The 22,510-nt window shown below is 41.7% G+C and overlaps 1 protein-coding gene across 4 annotated transcripts in view; it reads right to left on the bottom strand.

The window, feature by feature from the left end:
- The window catches only part of LOC121272069 (collagen and calcium-binding EGF domain-containing protein 1-like), a 166,792-nt gene that overhangs the window by 16,107 nt on the left and 128,175 nt on the right, over positions 1-22,510 (bottom strand). For all 4 annotated transcript variants that reach the window (XM_041178493.1, XM_041178494.1, XM_041178497.1 and 1 more), the window contains exons 4-7: positions 16,777-16,911; positions 12,312-12,449; positions 6,759-6,865; positions 2,114-2,222 (exon numbers count right to left, since the gene is read on the bottom strand). In XM_041178493.1, coding sequence (XP_041034427.1) covers positions 2,114-2,222; positions 6,759-6,865; positions 12,312-12,449; positions 16,777-16,911 — 489 coding nt within the window. The remainder of the gene's footprint in view (positions 1-2,113; positions 2,223-6,758; positions 6,866-12,311; positions 12,450-16,776; positions 16,912-22,510) is intronic.

Below are 22,510 nucleotides of genomic sequence, written 5' to 3'. Positions count from 1 at the left end.
AGTTGTTGAATATCTTCAAGACAAAAATCGATGGATTTTTGGATACTAAGGGAATTAAGGGATTTGAGGAGTGCGGGAAGGTGGAATTGAGGTAGGGGATCAGCCATGATCCTGTTGAATGATGGAGCAGGTTGGAATAGTTGAATGGTCCACTCTTGCTCCTATTTCCTGTGTTTTTATGTTCCCAATTTTTGGACTCTGCATTGATCATGCATCGGTCACTGTTCACTTCCATCAGTTTACTTGAATCCTCCTGGAGCTGATGGGCGTTGCCAGATATGATATGGCTGGGAACTCTTTCACCATATAATTTTGCCCATTTAACATTTCAGGTTGATGAACTTTTGTCAGAACCGATGAAATCTTGAACTTAAAACATAGGCCGGGATTTTCTGGCCCCCCACACCGGTGGGCATCATTGCAGTGGTGGACAGGAAAATTTGGAGGGCCGTTGACTTTTAACAGCTCTCCATATTTTCCTGTCCTGCCCATGATTGTTGCCCGCTTCAGTTGGAAAATCCCACCGGTTAACTCCGTTTCTCTCTGCACAGGGTGATGTCGGACCTGCTGAGTATTTCTCACATTTTCTGTTTTTGTTTCAGATTTCCAGCACTCACATATGGAATAGGAGCTGGAGTTGACCATGCAACCCCTTGAGACTGCTCCACCATTCAGTAAGATCATGGCTGATCTTCCACCTCAACTTCACTTTCCTGCCTTATCCCCCTGTCCCTTGATTAAATTAGTGTCCAAAAATCTGTCACACTCAGCCTTGAATATATTTAGTGACTGAGCATCTGCAGCTCTCCAAAGAGTCAAAACCCTTTGAGAAATTTCTCATCTCAATTCTGAGTGGGAAATGCCTTACTCTGAGACAATGCCCCTTAGTTCTAGACTCTAAAGCCAGCTTTTTTTTTATTCCCTCTTCAAATGTGAGTGTCGCTGGCTAGGCCAGCATTTGTTGTCTATTCCAAACTGTCCTTGAGAAGGTGGTGCTGAGTCATATTCTTGAATCCATGTGGTGTTGGTACACCCAGAATGCTGTAAGGAAGGGAATTCCAGGGTTTTGACCTAGCGACAATGAAGGAATGGCAATACCCTTCCAAGTCTGGATGGATGTGCTTTCCAGGGGAACTTGCAGGTAATGGTGTTCCTATGTATCTGCTGCCCTTGTCCTTCTAGCTGCTAGGCATTTGGAAGGTGTTATCAAATGAACCTTGGTGAGTTACTGAAGTGCATTTTGTAGATGGTGCACACTGCTGCCACTGTGCATCATTAGTGGAGGGAGTGAATGTTTAAGGTGATGGATGGGGTGTCAATCAAGTGGGCTAATTTTTCCTGGATGGTGTCAAGCTTCTTGCGTGTTGTTGGAGCTGCACTGATCCAGGCAAGTGGGGAGACTTCCTTCACACTGCTGACTTGTGCCTTGTAGATGGTGGACAGACTTTGGGGGTCAGGAGGTGAGTTACTCTCCACAGAATTCCCAGCCTCTGACCTGCTCTGGTAGCCACAGTATTTATATGACTGATCCAGTTCAGTTTCTGGTCAATGGTAACCCCCAGGGTGTTGAAGTTGATGAAACAGCCTCTGAGTATCTACCCTGTCAAAGCCTCTAAGAATTTTATAAATTTTACTGAGATCGCTTCTCAACTCTTTGAAACTGCAGAGAATATGGGTTTACTGTGCTCAATCTCTCTTAATGGGACAACTCTCTCATTCCAAGGCTGGAATTTTACAGCCCCATCATGGTGGGGACGAGGCCATAAAATGCGGCGAGCAATTCTAAACTCCATTGTCTTCAGAGGGACCATAAAATCCTGCTGCTGTAAAATTCCATCCCAAGAGTCAGTCTGGTGAACCTTTGTTGCACCCTCTCTAAGATACTTCCTTAGGTAAGGAGACCTAAATTATACCAGGCATGGTCTGATATGTTTCAATTTGTTTGTGTTAATTGTATCGGGGGTGCTGTCCGCTAAACGGGAGAGGGCGGGGGAGGCCAGAGGCGACTTGCAAAATGTATTCTGCTGTTGGAGAAACTGGATTGACCCTTAAGACTTTCCCAAGAGTTTCATTGGTTTCTTAAACTAGATGGGAACAGGGTGGGTGATCTTACCAGGTGGTCCAGGGGCACCAGGTACATGTGGAGGGCACTGCAATGTTTCTGTGCATTTCCTCGCCAGCTGTGTCTTTTCACTGGAGTTATCTAGACTGGTAAACAGTAGCTGGGAAAGGAAAGGTTTAGTTGTTAGGTTGTGTTCCAAAAAAAAAATTCTGTTATTAATAAAATCCTGCATTCAAAACAAAGATGCTTCATTCAGCCGTTCATCTGCAGGAATGAGTGTCTGGACAGTTTCATTCGATTGTTTAAGCTAAGCCCATGCGCAATAATAACAGAGTGGGGGTGAAATTGGACATGGACATGGATGCAGCACATTTACTGCCCGTTACACGACATGCCCAACATACATAAGATAAAGGCAAAATACTGAGGATGCTGGAAATCTGAAACAGAAACAAAAAATGATGGAAAAATTCAGCAGGTTTGACAGCATCTGTGGTGAGAAAGACAGAGTTAATGTTTCGAGTCCGTATGACTCTTCTTGAGTCATACGGACTCGAAACGTTAACTCTGTGTTTCTCGCCACAGATGCTATCAGACCTGCTGAGTTTTTCCAGCATGTATTGTTTCTGATGCCCAACATACAGTTCAGTGCCACTGACAGCCTAGAGCTGAATTTCGAACAATTGATGTGATATCGCTCATTTTGCTTCCCAGCCCAGGCTCAATTTCACCCTCAGAATGTTTGAAATGCACACCAAGTCAGTCAATGTCTGAAAGAGACAAGAAAGACTTGCATTTATATACCACCTTTCAAGCGCTTTAGAGCCAGTTGAGTTCTTTTGAAGCGTAGCACTGTTGTAATGTAGGAAACACACCATCTAATGTGTGCACAGCAAGATCCAACAAATAGCAATGTGATAATGATCAGATTATCTGTTTTGTTGATATTAATTGAGGGATAAATATTGGTCAGGACACCAGGGATAACTCCCTTGCTCATCTTTGAAATAGTACCACTGGATCTTTTATGCTAACCTAGGCAGACAGATAGGTTTAATGTCTCATTCAAAAGACAGCACTTCCAACAGTGCAGCACTCCTTCAGTACTGCACTGCAAACATCAGCACTGATTTTTGTGCTCAAATCTCTGGGATGGGACTTGAAGTCTGATGATGACTATGAAACTATTGTCGTAAAAGCCCATCTGGTTCACTAACGTCCTTTAGGGAAGGAAATCTGTTGTCCTTAACTGGTCTGGCCTACATGTGACTCCAGACCCACAGCAGTGTGGTTGATTCTTAAATGCCCTCCTAACAAGGGTGCTTAGGAATGAGCAATAAATGCTGGCCTAGCCAGCGATGCCCACATATCATGAACAAATATAAAAAAAAACCTTCTGACTCAGAGACAAGTGTGCTACCCCCCTAAGCCACAATTACAAAAGAAGTTAAGGTTTATATTTCAAATGAAGTCTTTCAAAACCAATGAGACCTTTGGGAACTCCAATGCCAGTAAAGGCAGAAGCAAGTTTCACATCTTGCTTTTTTCATTACTTGTTTGCAGGCAGTGCTGACTGGACTACAGTTAATGATGATTACTGATTGTCTTGTTAGGCAACTGCAAAGACATTAGAAGTTAACTCTGTAGGCCAGACTAGGTTAGGGATTCTCTTCCCTGATGAACATTAATAAAACACTGAGATTTTTTAATGATAGTCCAGCAATTTTGTTGTTCAATTTTTCTAGTGCCAGCCCACATTTATTTATTGAATTCTGTTTCCTTACTTGGTATAGTGGGATTTGAACTACGTAGATATCTTATAAAATATACAATAGTGTAGACTGTCAGTTGCACAATGTCTGAGGGAAGTAGCAACAAGTGTTGTTGCGTGAGGGATAAGTATATGCCAGTACTGACATTGGGAATTTCCCAGCTCTTTTTTTTGAATAATGCTACAGGATGTTTTACATTCACCTGAGATGTCAGATAGGGCCCCAGTTTAATGTTCATCTGAAAGACAGCACCTCTGACCGTGCAGCACTGGACGGTGTTCATGTCTCCAGAGTGGGACTTGAACACACGACCTTGGGACTCAGAGGCAAATGAGCCAAAGAGGTAAAGAGTAACGAGACAATTCTACTGCATCTTTTGCCACCCTATTCTTGAGAATTGCACACATTAAAGCAAAAGTTCAATGAATCCCCAATGCAGTTGTGAGCGTTGGCACCAATGTGACTGAGAAGGAAGGGGCTGCAGGCAGATAAGCCAAAATAGTTGGCACGTTCTTTTTTGATCTGCACTTGCTTCCTGATCGTTAGTTGTTTTTTTTTGAGAAATCTCGTCAAGGTGTTGAGTGTCAGGTCTTTATCAGGTTGAAAAGAATGAGGGACATCAAAATGTCTGAAATGGATTTACAGAATGACTTTGCAAACAAAACAAGAAAAGCAAATGTTTTCTTTAGAGACTTGCAGCTTTAACAATAAATGGTAATTGCTTTGGTACATTGTAAATGGTAAGTACTACGAATGAGTGATGTGTTCTTTGCCTGAAGGCAGGTCCTTGGTTCATTGTCTGCTGAAGCTCACGAGGAGGAATTTCTTTACTCAGAGGGTGGTGAATCTTTGGAATTCTCTGTTCCAGAGGGCCGTGGAGGCTCAGTCGTTGAGAATGTTCAAGACTGAAGTCAATAGATTTCTTCATACTAAAAACATCAAGGGATATGGGGATAGTGCAAAAAAATGGTGTTGAAATAGAAGATGAGCCATGATCTAATTGAATAGTGGATCAGCCGGTGCAGACACAATGGACCAAATGGCCTCCTTCTACATCATAACAATTCTGGGATCAAGTTTGAAGGACTGAATAGCCTACTCCTGCTCCTTATGTTGTTCATCCTGAACTGTTTTGCTGGCAGTTTCTGTCAGTGGTGGTTTGCCAATGCCTTCCACTCTCAGGGGCAGAGCGAAGAGGCAGGTCCCAAGTCTAGCTCAGCCAGAGCAGGAATCGAACCCACACTGTTGGTGTTATTCTGAACCACATGCTAGCCATCTTTGCTAACTAGCTCCAAGTACAAAAATACAGAGTATTAATTCATAAATACAGCCTCTGATAGGAGGGACTAATTACACTGCCCTACACACTTACCCAATGATTAATATCATTTGGTATTTATTACTAAAGCAAAGATTAAATATTGGTGGGTTCATAACTATTTTATCTATTTTTTAAGAATTGCCATTCTGGATGAACTTACCCATAACCTTCAGTTTTAACAACACCATAAGTTAATAAATAAAAATGAAGTGTAGTGACAAGCAGCCATTCATAATTAAGGCCTTTAACACAACCAGGCATTAAGCTGATTCAGTAACTGATAATAGGTTTCTGATTAATCTAACTCTGAAAGCATCTTTATGTATTACAACAAAAGCCATACTGAGCTATTTTTCTGAATAAATTGCGAATTAGCCTCAGAATCATGCATTTCACAAATTTGACCATATCTTCTCCTGTTTGATTCAGATTTAGAAAGTGTAGATCTATAAATTCCCAACCAGGGGTAGGAGTTAGGGGTCATTGCAATTGAACTTGGCACCCTTCATTCTCTCAAACGCCAAGAGGTACACATGTATGGAAGGTGGGAGAATGAAGATCAGTCTTGGGTGTGACGCTCCGACAGTTGAACGGTTTGAGGTCGCTCACTGTGGATGAAGAATTGCCACAGGGATAATGTACTAAAGTTTGGGTTGTGTGGTATTGGAGTGTTCAGAGCTGAAAGGGTTAATGTGTGGGATTGGAGAAACAGTACCACCCACAAGATGTAAGAGAGAGTCACATGACTAGGAGCTTAGAAGGAGAAAGCTCATGGTTTAGACTGAGTAATACCTGTAGTCTTGTACACCTGTAAATGGTTATGTTCTTACAATAAATAAGTTATTGTTCAGACATTCTATGACTCAGCAACTATTCCTTAGCCAGTCACAGCCATACAACAGGTAGGTCCTAGGACACTGCTCAGCACTGAAATCTATGGCTGTTCTTCCTTTGTTTTACTTTGAGTTCTGCTGTGGGTCAGAGATATAGTACTCTCATTTCTGAATCAGAAGGTCGTGAGTTCAAATCCCAGAGTAGCTTCCATATGAGATGTTTAACTGAGGCATTAGCTACTCTCTAAAGGTGGACATCAAAGGACCCCAAGGCACTATTCTAAAGAAGAGCACAGGAGTTATTCCTAGTGTTCTAACCAATATTTATCTCTCAGCCAATGAAGTAACATTTTGAAGCATAATCACTATTGTAACGTAGGAAACGTGGCAGCCAATTAGTGCACAGCACATTCCAACAAACAGCAATGTGCTAATGACCAGATTATTTGCTTTCAGTGATCACAGACAAAAACAAAAATACCTGGAAAAACTCAGCAGGTCTGGCAGCATCTGTGGAAGGGAGCACAGTTAACGTTTCGAGTCCGCATGACTGTCATATTTTTGTTTTTGTTTTTGATTTCCAGCATCCACAGTTTTTTGCTTTTTTCTGTTTTCAGTGATGTTGGATGAGGGATAAATATTGGCTTGACCATTAAAGTTAACTTAATGATAGTGTGCATGACACAATTTGCTGCTAAAGGTAGCACTCTACAGCCAGGTTGACTGGCAGCATTTACATAAATCACAGAGTGAGAATTCTATCGAATTACCTTCTGTTTGAGCTGTGCCAAAGTCTGCTTCATCTGCAAAAACTCTTCACAAGTGACCGAACAAGTGCCAGCACTCATCAGGTGCTCGGATTTAATTGCACTGCTGTCTGAAAGAGGGAGGAACAGTGAATGTCTTTTCTTTAGTTAACTAGCCGTGACTGTAGTATTGAAGCCCTGACATCTTTTAATTACCGAACAAGCTGGCAATCTAGTTCAGTAACGTATTGGATCAGCAGTATGAGACAGAGGAGTAAGAGGATACAGGCTCCCTGTTCCTCCAACCCATGCTTTTCTCACATGTATGCCACCCCACCCTTGCACTGACCCACAATCCTCAGCTAGTCTATCTGGGAAAAATGCCAGCAAAGATGAGGAAGAAAATTGTGAGTTAATCTCTGCTACTGTGGCACCCTTAAGAGTGGCAATTTAGAGCCGCTGGGAGTAGGTCATCTACCAGTTGTTCTAGCGTAGCTCATGGCAAAGGAAGAAACATAACTGGGTCAAACAGAAAATGCTGGCGAACAGTAGAGAGAGGGAAACAGACTTAACATTTCAGGTTTATTACCAACTTGCCGAAGACTGAACACAACTGGATGCTTGAATGAGGAAATGGGCTCCGAGCGTGAATAGAACTGTACCCAAGTTTTCAGAAGGAGTGGAATTAAAATTGAAGAGAAGCTTACAGTATTCTTTTTGTGTGAGAACTGTTAGAAGCAAACTCTCTCAGCAGGTTATAAGACACCCTGGAGAGCCTTTTTTTCCAACCTAGTTTAGCCCCCTGAATCTTCAAGTTTGTAGATGTGACCTTTTCCCTCTGGTTGCTCAATCTTCTAAAATCTAAACGTTCCCACAGCCTCCTGCTCCTCAATTTGCTCATTATCACGAGAATTTCAACATTGAGAATGATGGAGTTTTTGTTCGACAAGGGTCTTTAGGGTTACAGAAACAAGGTGAGGTAGATGGATTTATGATACAGACCAACTACGATCCAACTGAATAGCAGAACAGGCTCAAGCACCTGAATGACCTCCTCCTGTTCCTACATTCCTCTGATTTTTTAAAAATTCATTCATGGGATATGGGCATCACTGGCTGGGCCAGCATTTATTGACCATCCGTAATTGCCCTTGATAAGGTGATGGTGAGCTGCCTTCTTGAACTGCTGCAGTCCATGTGGTGTAGGTACACCCACAGTGCTGTTAGGAAGGGAGTTCCAGGATTTTGACCCAGCGACAGTGAAGGAACAGCTATATATTTCTAAATCAGGATGGTATGTGCCTTAGAGGGGAACATGCAGGTGGTGATGTTCCCATGCATCTGCTGCCCTTGTCCTTTTAGGTGGTAGAGGTTATGGGTTTGGAAGGTTCTGTTGAAGGAGCCTTGGTGAGTTGCCGCAGTAGATGGTGCACACTGCTGCCACTCTGATATACAGCTGAGAATTTGTAAAGTTCCTTCTAACCACTAAACTCCCCTCAATAAACAACAGTTAACTCTGTTGACTTTGGACTGCACTTACATGCAGCTGTTAAACTTTATGGTCTTAAAGGGACAGACTGCCTATAGACACAGTTCCACCTTAGCTGCAAAATACTAGCTTTCTTTGAATGGGTTCTTGAAAGATTGAAGCCAATCAGAAAGTATGTTGTACAGGGTGTGATGAACCTGTTGGGTCTTTTCCTGACCTTTATCATATGTTTATGTTCATACACTTTCACATCTTACTTCACAATCCCTGACCAAAGACTTTTCCCAAATTGCTTGCAACTACTTATAATGGCATTATAGAAATTGAAACAGAGAAATTGATGTTTGCTCCCCTGGGCCTCTGCTAATATTAGTTCTTCACTTGAAGCTGCCTAATTGCATTTCTCTATAGAATCATAGAAGCAATCTTAACTGTGGTGTGTAACATGTACTGTAAGATGTGGGAATAAAAGGTTATTAAATGTTTCTTACAAATAGGTTAATGCACTATCTGGTTAATGCTAGATCATAGTACAATGAGAGGCATCAGTAATCATAAAGACTAAGTTCAAACAGCTTTCATGATAACATCAAACATAGATTTTGGAAGACAAACTGGACTATGTTACTCTTTCATATGCAATAAACAATTCCATATCTTTAACCATGTTTAGTCTATCACTTTTCTGCTTAATACTGGCTGATATATCATGGTGGATAATAGCACAGATAAGTTCCAATTTATGTACAATGTGATTAGGTTCAATTTGTCTTATTGTTTACAGAAGATCAGACAAACGATGATATATACCATAAGCCTCCTTTCTGGGGACCTAAACATGTGATTCCTTCATCTTCCTTGTATGTCCTTTTCAGATTTGGTTAGGTAATAATTATAGATCCACAGTGCATCAAGTGAGCAGTGGGGAGGAGGCAATGGAGAAGATTGAAGGATGATGCGGAGAAGCTCCTCCAACTTGTTCCACCATTCTGTTAGATCTTAATTCCATCTACCCGCCATAGCCCATGATATCCTTGCTGAACAAAACACCATTTAATTAAACAGAGATCCAGCAAACTCAGTTTTACAATGTTCAGTTGATCACCCAGCCTCAACAGCTTTTGAAGGGAGAGGCTTCTAGATTCCTATTCCCCTTTTGTGTGAAAAGCGCTTCCAGACATCACCCCTAAAGGGCCTGGCTCTTATTTTAAGGTTAAGCCAATGTCCCCTCTTGTGTTTGGTGTGCAGGTGATTCCTTTAAATGCACAGCCACTTTAAGTTTGTTCCTGAGGCCATTCACACACAGTGACATTTTGGTTGTAGCATGACCACGTGTCTTAGATGTTTTGGACACCCCCATTAGCGATAAGAGTTTCTCTAAACCTACCCGATCAACGTCGTAAACCTCATTTAGACTACCCCGTAATCTTCTGTACCCAAGAGAATATAAGCTTCGTCTATGCAACCTTTTGGACCCACCATCATTCTGGTGAATCTGCACTTCACCCACTTCAAAGCCAATATATCCTTCCTGAGGTGTGGTACCCTGAACTGAATGCAGTGCTCTACCAGAATATCAGGGAAAAAAGCCCGGGTCAAAATCCTTATTGTTTTAATTCTTTTGACCTGCTGAAGTTTGTGGTTTTAAATTGTGATAGATATTTGAAAACTGCCTATTTAGGCTGGTGAAGCTCAAACAGTCTTTCAGCTTGTTTTTTTTTGCAATAGGTTAATTTACGGTAACATCTCTGGAGCAGGAAGAAACTACAAGCATTCTTGTTATGTTATGAAGGTGAATTTCCTTAGGGAAATTTCCTGCAACAGGTGCTGCAACATTGGGAGATGTTTGCCAGAAGCTCCTTTTATGCACTAAGAAGAGCTTCTGCCAAACCTTCACCAAAGTTTTGGCGGCAGAGCTGCTGAAACCACGAAGAAATCCACCCCATTGATTTTTTTTATAAAAGGAGATAGAGCACCACCTCTAGCAGAGGTACAAATATCAAGTGTTATCAACAGAGTCAGAGATTATAAAAGCAAGGAAGTGATGCTAAACCATTATAAATGACTGGTTAGGTCTCACTTAGAATGTTGTGTCCAATTTTAGGCACTGCACTTTGGCAGGACCATAGCAAATTGCTGAGCAAACCAAATCCCAAAACCTGGCTTACAGGCCATCTTCTTTTCCTGTATTCTGCAAACAACAAGGAAATGTACTGATCTCAGCAGCAACAAGTCCAGGAACACTTTTGGGATTTTAAATATTAAAAGTAAAAGTGTTATTAACAAGATGAAATGAAAACTTAGGCACACAAGATTACTGTTACATGGTTAAAATTAGTCTTTAAAAACATTCCCCCAAAAAACTCCCTACTTAATCAGACCCACAAATATCCAGGCAACATTCCCTTTTGGATGTTTAACTATAAAAGTACAGTGATATGACCCAAGGCAAACTGCCGTGGCTTTAATAAAGGCAAACCACAAGACCTCTGAAGCACTTTTCCACTCTGCTGTGGAAATCCAAGACTTCCACTTGGGCAGGAAGAATAGAAAAGCGGAGCATTATTTAAATGGAGAGAGACTGAAGAAAGCTGAGGTACAGAGGGATCTGGGTTTCCTTGTACATGAATCACAAAAAGTCAGCATGCAGGTACAGTAATTATTAGGAAGAGAAATGGAATGTTGGCCTTTATTGCAAGGGTGATGGAATATACAAGTAGGGAAGTCTCACGACAGCTGTACAAGGCATTGGTGAGATCACAACTAGAATACTGTATGCATTTTTGGTCACTTTACTTAAGAAGGGACATACTTACATTGGAGAAAATTCAGCGAAAGTTCATTAGGCTGATTCCTGGGACGAAGGGGTTGCCCTTCGAGGAAAGATTGAGTCGGTTGGGCTGATACTCATTGGAATTTAGAAGATTGAGAAGTGATATTATTGAAACATAAAATTTTGAGCAGGCTTGACAGGGTAGATGCTGAAAGGATGTTTCCCCTCGTTGGGGAATCTAGAGCTAGGGCGCATGATTTCAAAATAAGGGGTCTCGCATTTTAAGATGGGGAAAAGGAGAATTTCTTCTCTCAGAGGGTCATTAGTGTTTGGAATTTTCTCCCCAATGAGTAGTGGAGATAGGGTCATTGAATGTATTCAAGACTGAGTTAGACAGATTTTTGTTCGGCAAGGGAGTCAAGGGTTATGGGGAAAGGCAGGAAAGTGAAGTTAAGCCCACATTAGATGATCCATGATCTAATGACTGGTGGAATGAGCTCGAGGGGCCAATTCCCTAATTTTATACTCCATCTTCTTTGCAATAAAGGATAACAACCCATTTCTCTTCCTAATCATTGCTATACCTGCATGCTGACTTTTTGTGATTCATGTACAAGGACACCCAGATCCCTCTGTGCCACAGCATTCTGCTGTCTCTCTCCATTTAAATAATGCTCTGCTTTTCCATTCTTCCTGCCCAAGTGGATAACCTCACATTTTCCCATATTATACAGAATCCTGCTCCTATTTCATACCTAGGGGAGACGAAGAGAAAAATTTTATGCGGCGAGTTGTTATGATCCAGAACGCCCTACCTGAAAGAGCAGTGGAAAGAGATTCAACAGTAACTTTCACAAGAGAATTGGATAAATAATTGAAAAGGAAAAAAAAAATCATGACTGTGGGGATTGGTTTTAATTAGATTACTGTTTCAAAGTGTCAGCATAGACAACATGGACTGAATGGCACCTTTCTGTGCGGTATGATTCCATCATTTATTGCAGCATTACCCATCGATTACGGTAGCCTTGGTACATGATTATATTAATAACTGAAGGATTTCAATATAATTATAGATAAAACATCCTCACAACTTGCAATCCTTTATTAAAGCTGATAGAATTTGGCTAAAATAACTTCCTTGTTGAACTTATTAAAATGTTTGAACCTTTTTTAATACTGCATGTATAAGCTTTAAGAACTAGAGGGAAAAAAAATTATCTAATCATCAGTAATAATGATTTTATTTGAAACTGAACAGAATCTTTCAAATGAACTTTTCACCTTGCTGTGTTATCATAAAAAATAACCTTACCATTAAAAGTTCTGAGGCAGGACTTGCCATCTGCACTCAAGTAAAATCCTTCTTGACACTCACAAATGTAGCTTCCAAGCGTGTTAATACATTTGTGATCGCACAATGTGCCATTATTGACTAAACACTCATCTATGTCTGTGGAGAACAGGAACAGGTACATGTTACTGGTTTAAAAATAGTAAACATTCACCATCACTAGAGCTAAGAGTGATCATCTGTGTCACTGTTAAAATCATGACCTGGAGTTTCCTGAAAATTTGCACTGAAACAAGTGACAGTGTAATGCCGATACCTGCCGCGGAGAGATCTAGCAAGTTTAGGCTCAAGTGACCTGTGCCTATTCTTACAAGGAGATCAATTGGACCAGTGTGCGGGCAGCAGTGCTTTCAATTTTTGGAGTTTTACTGAACCAGCCTCTCATTCAACAGGCCGCTCCCATAAGCAAATTCTTTCAGAGCTTAGGACACAGACAGCTGAAGACACTGCCACCAAAAATGTACCTTTTACTATAACTTGTTGCCTATATCCCAACTCAGACCAAGTCCTGTTTACCCATCACCCTTATGCCTGCTAACCCGCTTTGGCAATTCCTTGTTTTTAAACACCTTCATCCTTGTTTTCAAATCCCTCCAAGGTCTCATCCCTACCTATCTCTGCAACCACTTCTAGCCCTACAAATATTCAAACTCTCTGCACTCATCAAATTCTGGCCCCTTGCACATCCCCTGATTTTTATTGCTCCGTTAGTGGCAGCCATGCCTTCAGCTGCCTGTGTCCTAAGCTCTGAAACCCCTTCCTCAACATCTCCACCTCTCTAGCTCTCTCTCAGCCTTTAAGATGCTTCTTGAAACCTGTCCCTTTGACCAAGCTTTTGGTCACTTGTCCTGATATCTCCTTATGTGGTTCAGTGTCAGTTTCTGTCTAGTTTTCTCTCCTTTGATGTGCTGTGGTACATTTTACTGCATTAGTGGCTCTAAAAACCATTCTATGATTCTATATCAATGTCTGTTTTTGTTGATGCTTTGGCAAAGGTGCACACCTGTGGATTAGCAATGACTCCACTTGCTGAGTTTCGTATTTTAGGCATTATGCATTTTTACTCATCATAAAAACATATATTTTACTTATATTTTCATGCTTAATCGGTTAAAGCAACAAATATATTTATTTATAACTTAAGTAATATGAAGCACTAAAATGAAAAAAACCAGTAAGGATATATTTATTTAAATAGGTGTAAGAAAGTCCATAATGCATCACTTACACTTTGTAAGAACATTTGTGTCAACATAAAGTCACTGCTAAACAATAGGTTTGCAACAAAAAGAGGAAGTGCTGGAAATACTCAGCACATCAGGCAGCTTTGGTGCAGACAGAAAACAGAGATAACGTTTCAACTTTCATCAAAACTAGTAAAAATTAAAGATTGAACAGTTTTTGAGCAAGTGCAGAGCGAGAGAGAAATCGAGGGTGGGGAAGGCAGTGGGAGGTGGGAACGGAGAAAGAGCAAGTGGAATTTGTTGCCCATCCCTAATTGAACATGGCAGTTAGCCCCCTTCTTGAACCACCATAAGTGCACCTACAGTGCTGTTAGGGAGGGAGTTCCATTATCTTAATCCAGCAACAGTGAAGGAATGGCAATATAGTTCCAAGTCAGGATGTGTGTGACTTGGAGGGGAACTTGCAGGCGGAGGGGTGTTCCCATGCATCTGCTGCCCTTGCCCTTCTAGATGGTAGAGGTCGTGGGTTTGGAAGGTGCTGTTGAAGGAACATTGGTGAGTTGCTGCATTGAATCTTATAGATGGTATACACTGCCACCACTGTGTGTTGGACAGGGCAAGAGAGATTAAATGACAAAAGGGATGATTAGGAAAGGCAACAAGGAAATGATTTTCCCTGAAGGACAAATTTGCTTTCCTTTCACCATCTCCTTTAAGCTTCTCTTACTCAGCATCTTTAAGACCTCATGAAATTCAAACAAATTATTTTTCATAAGACACCCATCATCTCAATGCAGCTGCAATTGATAACACATTTGAACAAACACTTTGGTCCATTTTCCCTTTTTCCTGAATCCTATTCGAAAGATATTTCTCAAACCAATAGATAACAAAGGTGCATGTGCTGGGAACATGGACCACATCACAATGCAGTGTCAGCTGCATAACCTTAAGAAATCATTTCACATTGAAAATATATTTCTGTTAATTTGCCTTGGGATCTGTTTGATCAACACACATGGTTTCATCTTTTAATTAAACAGAACAGGTCACTGACACTTTACAACAATCACTAATTTGTTGATATAACCTGCAATGCATCACTAAGTATGCAGTTAGAACATTTATATGAAAAACATCTTGCTTATTAGAATATTCAGGAACATTTGAGTTTCATTTCTCAAAGTATCATTGCACTCTGAATAAAAGGATTTGCATTTATTACAGATCAGATCTGTCTAAGAATTGAGATCACATTGTCACACTGAGATCAATGATATGTTGCTCATCACATTTTCTAGATCAGTTCAGAGACATAAAGCAATGAAGGTGTCAAGTATTTTAAGTGATGAGGAAACATTAAAGAAGGTTTTATTTGAAAAGTTGATCCAAACACATCATTAATTGTTAGAATTATATAACTGATTATTTATTGGATATCAGTTGTGTTTCATTATATGTTGGTAAAAGGCATTAACTGAGATTTCACTTGAGCATATAAAAAGAGACACTTACTCAAACTGTGGTGTGTGGTTGAGTTAGGAGGTATATGCTTGTAATGTTTCATTCTGCAAATAAGTGTAAGACTGAGTAAAGAATGGCTACTGTTTCGTCCTTCACCAACCAGCTGTTCAGATTGGAAGTCACTGCAGCAATGTGTTTGAATAAAAGCAGATGCTCTTTGAATTTTTTTTGGTGTTGTAGTAATATGAAAGGTTGGACAAGACATCTTCACCCATAGAATAATGGGTAAGTTAATTGAACGGTTATCAACATAGGTTGTGTAAAGCAACTCTGGAAGCAATTAGATGTTTTTCTGGACAGATGAAGGATTGAACAAGATGGATGGGTAGCTGGGATTGGTTTGTCGAAAGGAGGGGACAAGGGTAAATGCAATTCCTGAAGCTTGTATTGTGCTACAATCTGGCCTGCAGCATCACCATAGCTACTGTCCCCGACACCACACATGGCTTTGCATAATATGGCACATGTACCTATTTATTAATATCTTGTCAGAGTTAAAATGACATCGATGGTACAAGTTATGAGTAACTTATTTTTATTGATACGGCAATCAAATTAATGATGATGAATTCAAGATTTTTTGTTCAACCTTCCAAATGTTCCACACCATTTTTTGAGGATTTAGGCACAGTTTCAGTGGTGCCACCAGCCCTCTGGAGCCTCATCTAAGCGCTCATTTTTCACATGTTGGGCATAGATGGAAAATGCAGGCAAACTACTTTACTGTGAAGGCTGTCACTCCTGACCCCCTAATCCAGTCCTCACCTATTGTCCATATAAATTCCATTTCCAGCAGGGGACAAGAGCAGGAACCCTGGCTATTGTCCTCTGCCTGACACTGGGGTGAATTCTAACACCCTCCACACCCATCACAGCTGAAACCTGTTATGTTAGGATAGACCATATGATTAATATGTGACTTCCTCTGAGTTTATGACTTGCTACTGTTGTACATTTGATATATTTGATTTTCCTCAAAGCAGTGCAGAAATGTCACTAGTCTCTAAGTGTGCAGGAACATCATTTACAGAGTTTAAAACATGTACCCTCTCAGGCTTCCAGCTTCTTCTGTGTATTTGTTTACTTATCTCTGGGTCAACACCCAGGCTTAACCAATCAAGCACAGTGAGCATAGATCAATTACCAGACCCTAAATCAAATACAGAACAACTTAACACTACAACTACCACACAGAGTAGTGCATTTGCTAACCAAATCATCAGGGCACTTGCTTTATAGGTTTGTCTGGGCATTACAATTTAGTAAGGATGTCAAGGCCTTAGAGAAAGTATAGAGGAGATTTAAAAGTATGATACCAGAGATGAGGGACTTCAGTTACGCAGAGAGACTGGAGAAGCTGGAATTGTCCTCCTTAGAACAGAAAACATTAAAGGGAGATTTAATAGCGATGTTCAAAAGCATAAAGGGTTTCAATAGAGTAAGTAAACAACCCTTTCTATTGGCAGAAAGGTCAGTAACCAGAGGACACAGATTTAACTGATAAAAGAGCCAGAGGTGACGTGAGGAGAAGCTTTTTCTGCAGCAAGTTATGCTCTGAAATGTACTGCCTTCCCATAAACAACGGGCCAAATGGGCACTCTCTGTGCTGTGCAATTCTATGATAATATGTTGCATTAAAGTAATAAAAACAGTGGGATGCAATATCTCATTGTCAAGAATGTAGATCAGTACCTTATTAATAAAATAAAAGATCTCACCTAAACAGTAGGGTGTCTGATGATTTCTGTGTCGCTCTCGGTCAAAGCGATATCCAGGATAACATGTACACACAACCCGTCCAAAATTATCAGTGCATTGCTGTTCGCAAGGTGAGCCAGCACAGACATCAGCATCTGGAGATGAAGAAAATGCCAAGTCAGCAATCAAAGCTCTCTGACACTTCATGAATATTCCCAATGTTTTGCCAACGAGGTTAGATTGTTCCAACAGGTTCTACAGTAAAGTCCCACCATTTGTGGGGGTTACGTTCCCACAAAATCTCGCAAACAGCAAAACCGCAAACCATGCTTTTCAACGGGAGTCAAGTCGATAGGTTCCAGCCATGTGAGTGCCGCATTCGCTTGTGCAGTTACTCTGCAGCAAATTGTAGTACAGTACCTGTCTTTGACAGACGGGAGGAGCCTCTGAACAATACAAGATGTATCGAAAATTTTAAACTGAGACAATCCTCATTTAAGAGAAAAAATGAATTGTCTCAAAACTAGCAGACAAAATCGATGAAAGTTTCAAAATTGAACAGAGCCGTTACTGCAGCTCTGGACCAAGCGATTCAGACAATTTCAGGTTAATCTCTCTGTTCGGGCTGCACTTCAGCTGCTACTATTCCAGGCACCACTTCTCACCCCCGTCGGAGAGGTGCTTAAAAAAAGAGAATTAAATGTCCATGGCTAAGACTAATGGAAGAAATCCACTTGCAGGGCCTTTGACACCATCTCCCCACTAATACGTGTCGAGGTCCCTGCTCTGTCATGGCTGCTCTCTACTCGGGGGTAAGAGGGAAAGTAAACACGGATAAGCTCATGCGATGGGCAATGCGGTGCACAAAGTACAAAGCATGGGTAAGCAAATACACCAACAAGGAAGTCACAAAAGGCAGGACTTTACTATGCTTTGCATCGTGAGGTCCCACTGTACTGACACCAAATCTGGGAGAGTAGCAGAGAAGATTGGATAAACCTAGTGGTTTGCTTTGAGTCAGATTTGCATTTGTGAATTGGTGTGGATTGCAGAAGGATAGAGGAGGGGAGATTGTCACAGTTTGGAGGTCCGAGGAATGAATTTGTTAGAACAGAAGATGGCTTTTTAAAAATTTATTCCTTCATGGTAGATGTTACTGGCAAGGCCAGTGTTTGTTGCCCATCCCTAATTGCCCTTAACTGGGCTATTTCAGAGGGCAGTTAAGAATCAACCACATTGCTGTGGGTCTGGAGTCACATGTAGGCCAAGCCAGGTAAGCATGGCAGATTTCCTTGCCTAAAGGACATTAGTGAACCGGATGGGTTTTTACGACAGTCAATGATAGTTTCATGGTCACCATTACTGAGACTAGCTTTCAATTCCAGATTTAATTAATTGAACGTAAATTCCACTAGATGCCGTGGTGGGATTTCAACCCATGTCCTTAGAGCATTAGCCTGGGCCTCTGAATTATTAGTCCAGTGACAGTACGACTACGCCACCATCTCCTCTTGCTGAGGTTTCCATTTCAACACAGCAAGGGTGTAACAAAGAGGGAGGACCATTGGAGCTTGGGAGAAATGAGGAAACGTGGAACCAACTACCAAATGGAGTATAGAGGTGAATAGCATGCATGTATTTAAGGAGAACATTGATAAGCACAAGAGAGAAAGAAAGAGGGGTACGTTGATGGGTTAGGGCTATATAAAGAAAGGTGGGACGATGCTCACGTGGAGTATGAACCTGATGGGCCAAATGACCTTTTCCTGTCCTGTGAACACTGTGAAAGAGAAGACAGTTTATAGAAGCAATGATCACTATTGTTCTTTTTTTATTCTTTCATGGGATGTTGGTGTCACTGGCAAGCCCAGCATTTGTTGCCTAATTGCCCTTGAACTGAGTGGCTTGCTAGGCCACTTCAGAGGGGCAGTTAAGAGTCAACCACATTGCTGTGGGTCTGGAGTCACACGTAGACCAGACCAGAATGGCAGATTTCCTTCCCTAAAGAGGCAATAGTAAACCAGATGGGTTTTTATGACAATCAATACTTGTCATGGTCACCATTACTGAGACCTTCTTTATATTCCAGCTTGATTGAGTGAATTACCTCCCCAGATCATGAGCCTGGGCCTCTGGATTGCTAGCCCAGGCAACTGTAATACTGCGATCAGATCATGGCACTTGTCCTATATTTGAAGTAGTAATGAATCTGCAGTCCTTGTTAAAACCATTCATTAAAGCTGAAATTCTGGTAAACAGATAGATATGTATGAATGGGACATTTTAGGACTTCACTGTTGAGCTTTCTACATATTTGCGAGTGATCTCCATTGTGTTCTTCAATGTCTTTGGTCCATCTCAAGGTTATTACAGGATTGCCTGACAGAATACAACATGCAAGAGATTGCATGTTTACCCTTGCCCCACTGTGTATATTTACACTTACCTGATCCATATCATTGAGAGAGTGGTAAGGATAAATTCTACAGACGAACATTTCCAACCACTAGTTAATTGGCTTGAATTGTGTGACCAATTAATTTATCTCTGGGCAACTTTTCCTCACAAAACTCCACAAGAAGAAGGAAAGAACTTGCATTTATATGGCGCCTTTCATGGCCTCTGGGCTTTCCAAACCTTCTACAGCCAATTGAAGTTGGTTCTGTTGCAATTCAGAAAGCACAGTAGCCAATTTGACCACAGCAAGATCCTAGAAACAACAATGTGCTAAATGTCCAGATAATCTCTCTTTTTACTGTTGGTGGGGGGTAGTGGATAAGTACTGGCAGGAACTCAGCTGCTGCTCTTCAAATTAGTCCCTGATCTTACACCCACCTGTGACATTGGCTGGGCCTTGATTTAACTTCTCATGGGAAACACTGCGCACCTGACAGAGCAGCACTCCCTCGGCGCTGCTCTAGAGTGTCAGGCCAAGTTCTGTGCTCAGACCTCCCAATGAGGTTCAGATCATCTAACCTTGGTGACTCAGAGAGGAAGTGCCTTCAATGGAGCCACTATCAGCATAGGGAACACAGCCAAATTTGTGAGGCTCAGTCCACTATAGAACACCAGGGGTAAATGTTAACTGAGATTGGGATTTGCATTGTGAATGCCCAAGTTAGAAATCAAATGCTGTGGCATTGTAGCTGCTGGCAAGGAGCCAATTCTTTTTTAATTCCTTTGCTGCGGATGGTGCTACATGTGTCCGGTGTTTCTTTATTGCTCCCAAAGCAATTCTCCGGAGTGTGCGAGCATCTCCTGAGTCTGATCCTTATGCTAATTGGTAGGCAAGTTCAGACTGGGTAGATGCAAAGCAGACTGGATTGGGGCAAGTCAGCCTTCCTTATCACCGCAGCATCCATCTCCTTCGCAGCTCAGCTGGGAATTGGTGGAATTCATCAGACACAAGCAGGTAGCGGTTTCGACCACTCCCATGGTTTAAGCATGCAAGCGTTAAAGGTGTTAAGCAGGGCTGCCAGGTTGTTTGGATTTGCTAAAGTAAAGTTTACAGCTGGCAGGGAAAGGATGGAGTGGGATTATGTTTCATGCCACTTGGAGCAAGGTGGAGGAGGGGAAGCAAAGATCAGTAGGTGAACAGAGTTCACAATACGTGAACACTGACAAATACTTGCCTTCACCCATTAACAATATAAACTCGGGTATTATGCAATCATTTAATCGCATGACAGGCCCAGGAAGACAGCTTGAGGTTTCACACGCTAATATGCCTTCTGGCAGAATACAAGTCAATGGAATGCTTCCAATGTAATGCTGCAAACAAGGCCATCCAGCTTACCAAACAGCATTTTCCATTCACGGACTGTCATAAATTATGCACTGTTTGTACAGCTCCTGCCTCCATGTCCCAACCCCTTCCCATTCTGGTTTTACCCTTGCTGCTATAGCCTGCTTTTCTTCGGCCTTTTCATGCAGTCTTCTGACACACTTGCTAACTCCATTTATTTCTCAAAGGGGGAGGGAGGGAAGGAAGAATATGCAGCCAAGGGTGGGGTTGAGGCAAGAGAACCTTGAATATAAAACTGCATTGAATCACTGAAGGATACGGTGTGACAGGAGGGCCATTCAGCCTATTGCCTCTGTGCTGGCTCTTTGGTGAAGCTTTACAATTAATCCCAGTTGTGGGGTCAAAATCCTGGAACATCCTCCCTACCTGGGGTACCTACACCCCATGGACTGCAGCAGTTCAAGAAGGCAGCTCACCACCACCTTCTCAAGGGGCAATTAGGGATGCTGGCCCAGCCAGCGAAGCCCACATCCCATGAAGGTTAAAAAATACTCCTCTGCTATTCCCATAGCCCCGCAAGATGTTTCCCTTCAAGAGTTCATCCACTACTATTTTCAATATTCTTCTTGAATCTGCTTCCACCTCCCCACCCCTCATTTCAGGCAATGCATTCCAAATCACAATCACACGCTTTTTTTTTGAAGAAAAGGCTGTATTTGCTGCCAACACCATGCATACACGGTTGTAAGCCTGACCACCACCTTTATTTTGGGTAACGTGCAGTAGGGCACATGCGCGGCCACCATCTTTAGTAGGGGGCAATGTGCCACCCAAATCCAGCTTATTTACTTCCAAGAACCGGGTGCCATGCATCAAAACAAAGTGGCTGTCAGTACTTTGCAAAATGATATTTCGTTCTGCAGCGCCATTAATCCATTGATACTTCTTAAGCTGAAGAGATTTGAGAATGTGACAGAATATGTAGACATTTTAAGGCAGGATTCTGCCCCTTTGCTGAACTGTTAGAATTAGTGAGCTCAGTATAACATTGCAACAGTTTTCTTTCCTGGCTTGACTGATTCTTTCGGATCGCTGAATATTTAGCAACTTATGTTCACAGTCCCTTTGATTACGAGAAGACAGAAATCACTAAAGTGAGTTGAAGCATCGGCTTTCAGTAATGATTCTGGATTGTCCCTGTTACTCCTCATAAAACACTGTAATACCTTCTCCAAGTGTCAATAAAATGCTTGTGAGCTCGATATTCCGAGCAACCTGCTGACTAAGTATTGTGTGGGACCCACGGAATTCACAAACTGAGAGCGTATTGCAATAACCAGGTTAGAAAGCAAGATGACTTGCCCGTGTGCTAGGTAAACTGATGTGTGCACGCCGTTGAATCTCTGCACACACGCAGGCCAGTTCGCACGCGCAGGCCAGTTCGCACGCGTAGGCTAGTTCGCACGCACAGGCCAGTTCGCACGCGCAGACCAGTTCGCACGCGCAGGTATGTATCGGTGGTCATAATGTGTTGGCAGGAGACACAGTGGTTAAAAAAACAAACTGTTTCCTCATGTTGCCTCTGGTCCTTTTGTTAATCTCCTTAAATTGATCATTGACCTTTCTGCCCTGGATACAATCTCTCCTTCCTCTCTCTACAAACCGTTTTGAACACCTCTATCAACATCCTTGGCTTTCCCTGCTCGAAGGAGAACAACCTCAGCTTCAACAGTCTCTCTGCATAACTGAACTTCCTCATCCCTATTATTATTCTACTGAATCTCTCCTGCACCCCCACTAAGGCTTTTGGTGCCCTGAAATGAACACAATATTCCAGCTGAAGCCTAACCAGTGTTTTATAAATGTTTAGCATAAGATTCCTGCTTTTGTACTTTATTCCTCTACTAATAAAGCCAAAGGGCCTGTATGGTCTTTTAACAACCTTCTCCACTTATCCTGCCACCTTCGAAGACTGGAATACCGACATTTCCAAGTCTCTCTGTTCCTGT

The sequence above is a fragment of the Carcharodon carcharias genome, chromosome 32 (genome assembly GCF_017639515.1).
Source record: "Carcharodon carcharias isolate sCarCar2 chromosome 32, sCarCar2.pri, whole genome shotgun sequence".
Taxonomy (NCBI): domain Eukaryota; kingdom Metazoa; phylum Chordata; class Chondrichthyes; order Lamniformes; family Lamnidae; genus Carcharodon; species Carcharodon carcharias.
Note: the sequence above shows the minus strand (reverse complement) of the source record. Positions and strands in the feature narration are given on the sequence as shown.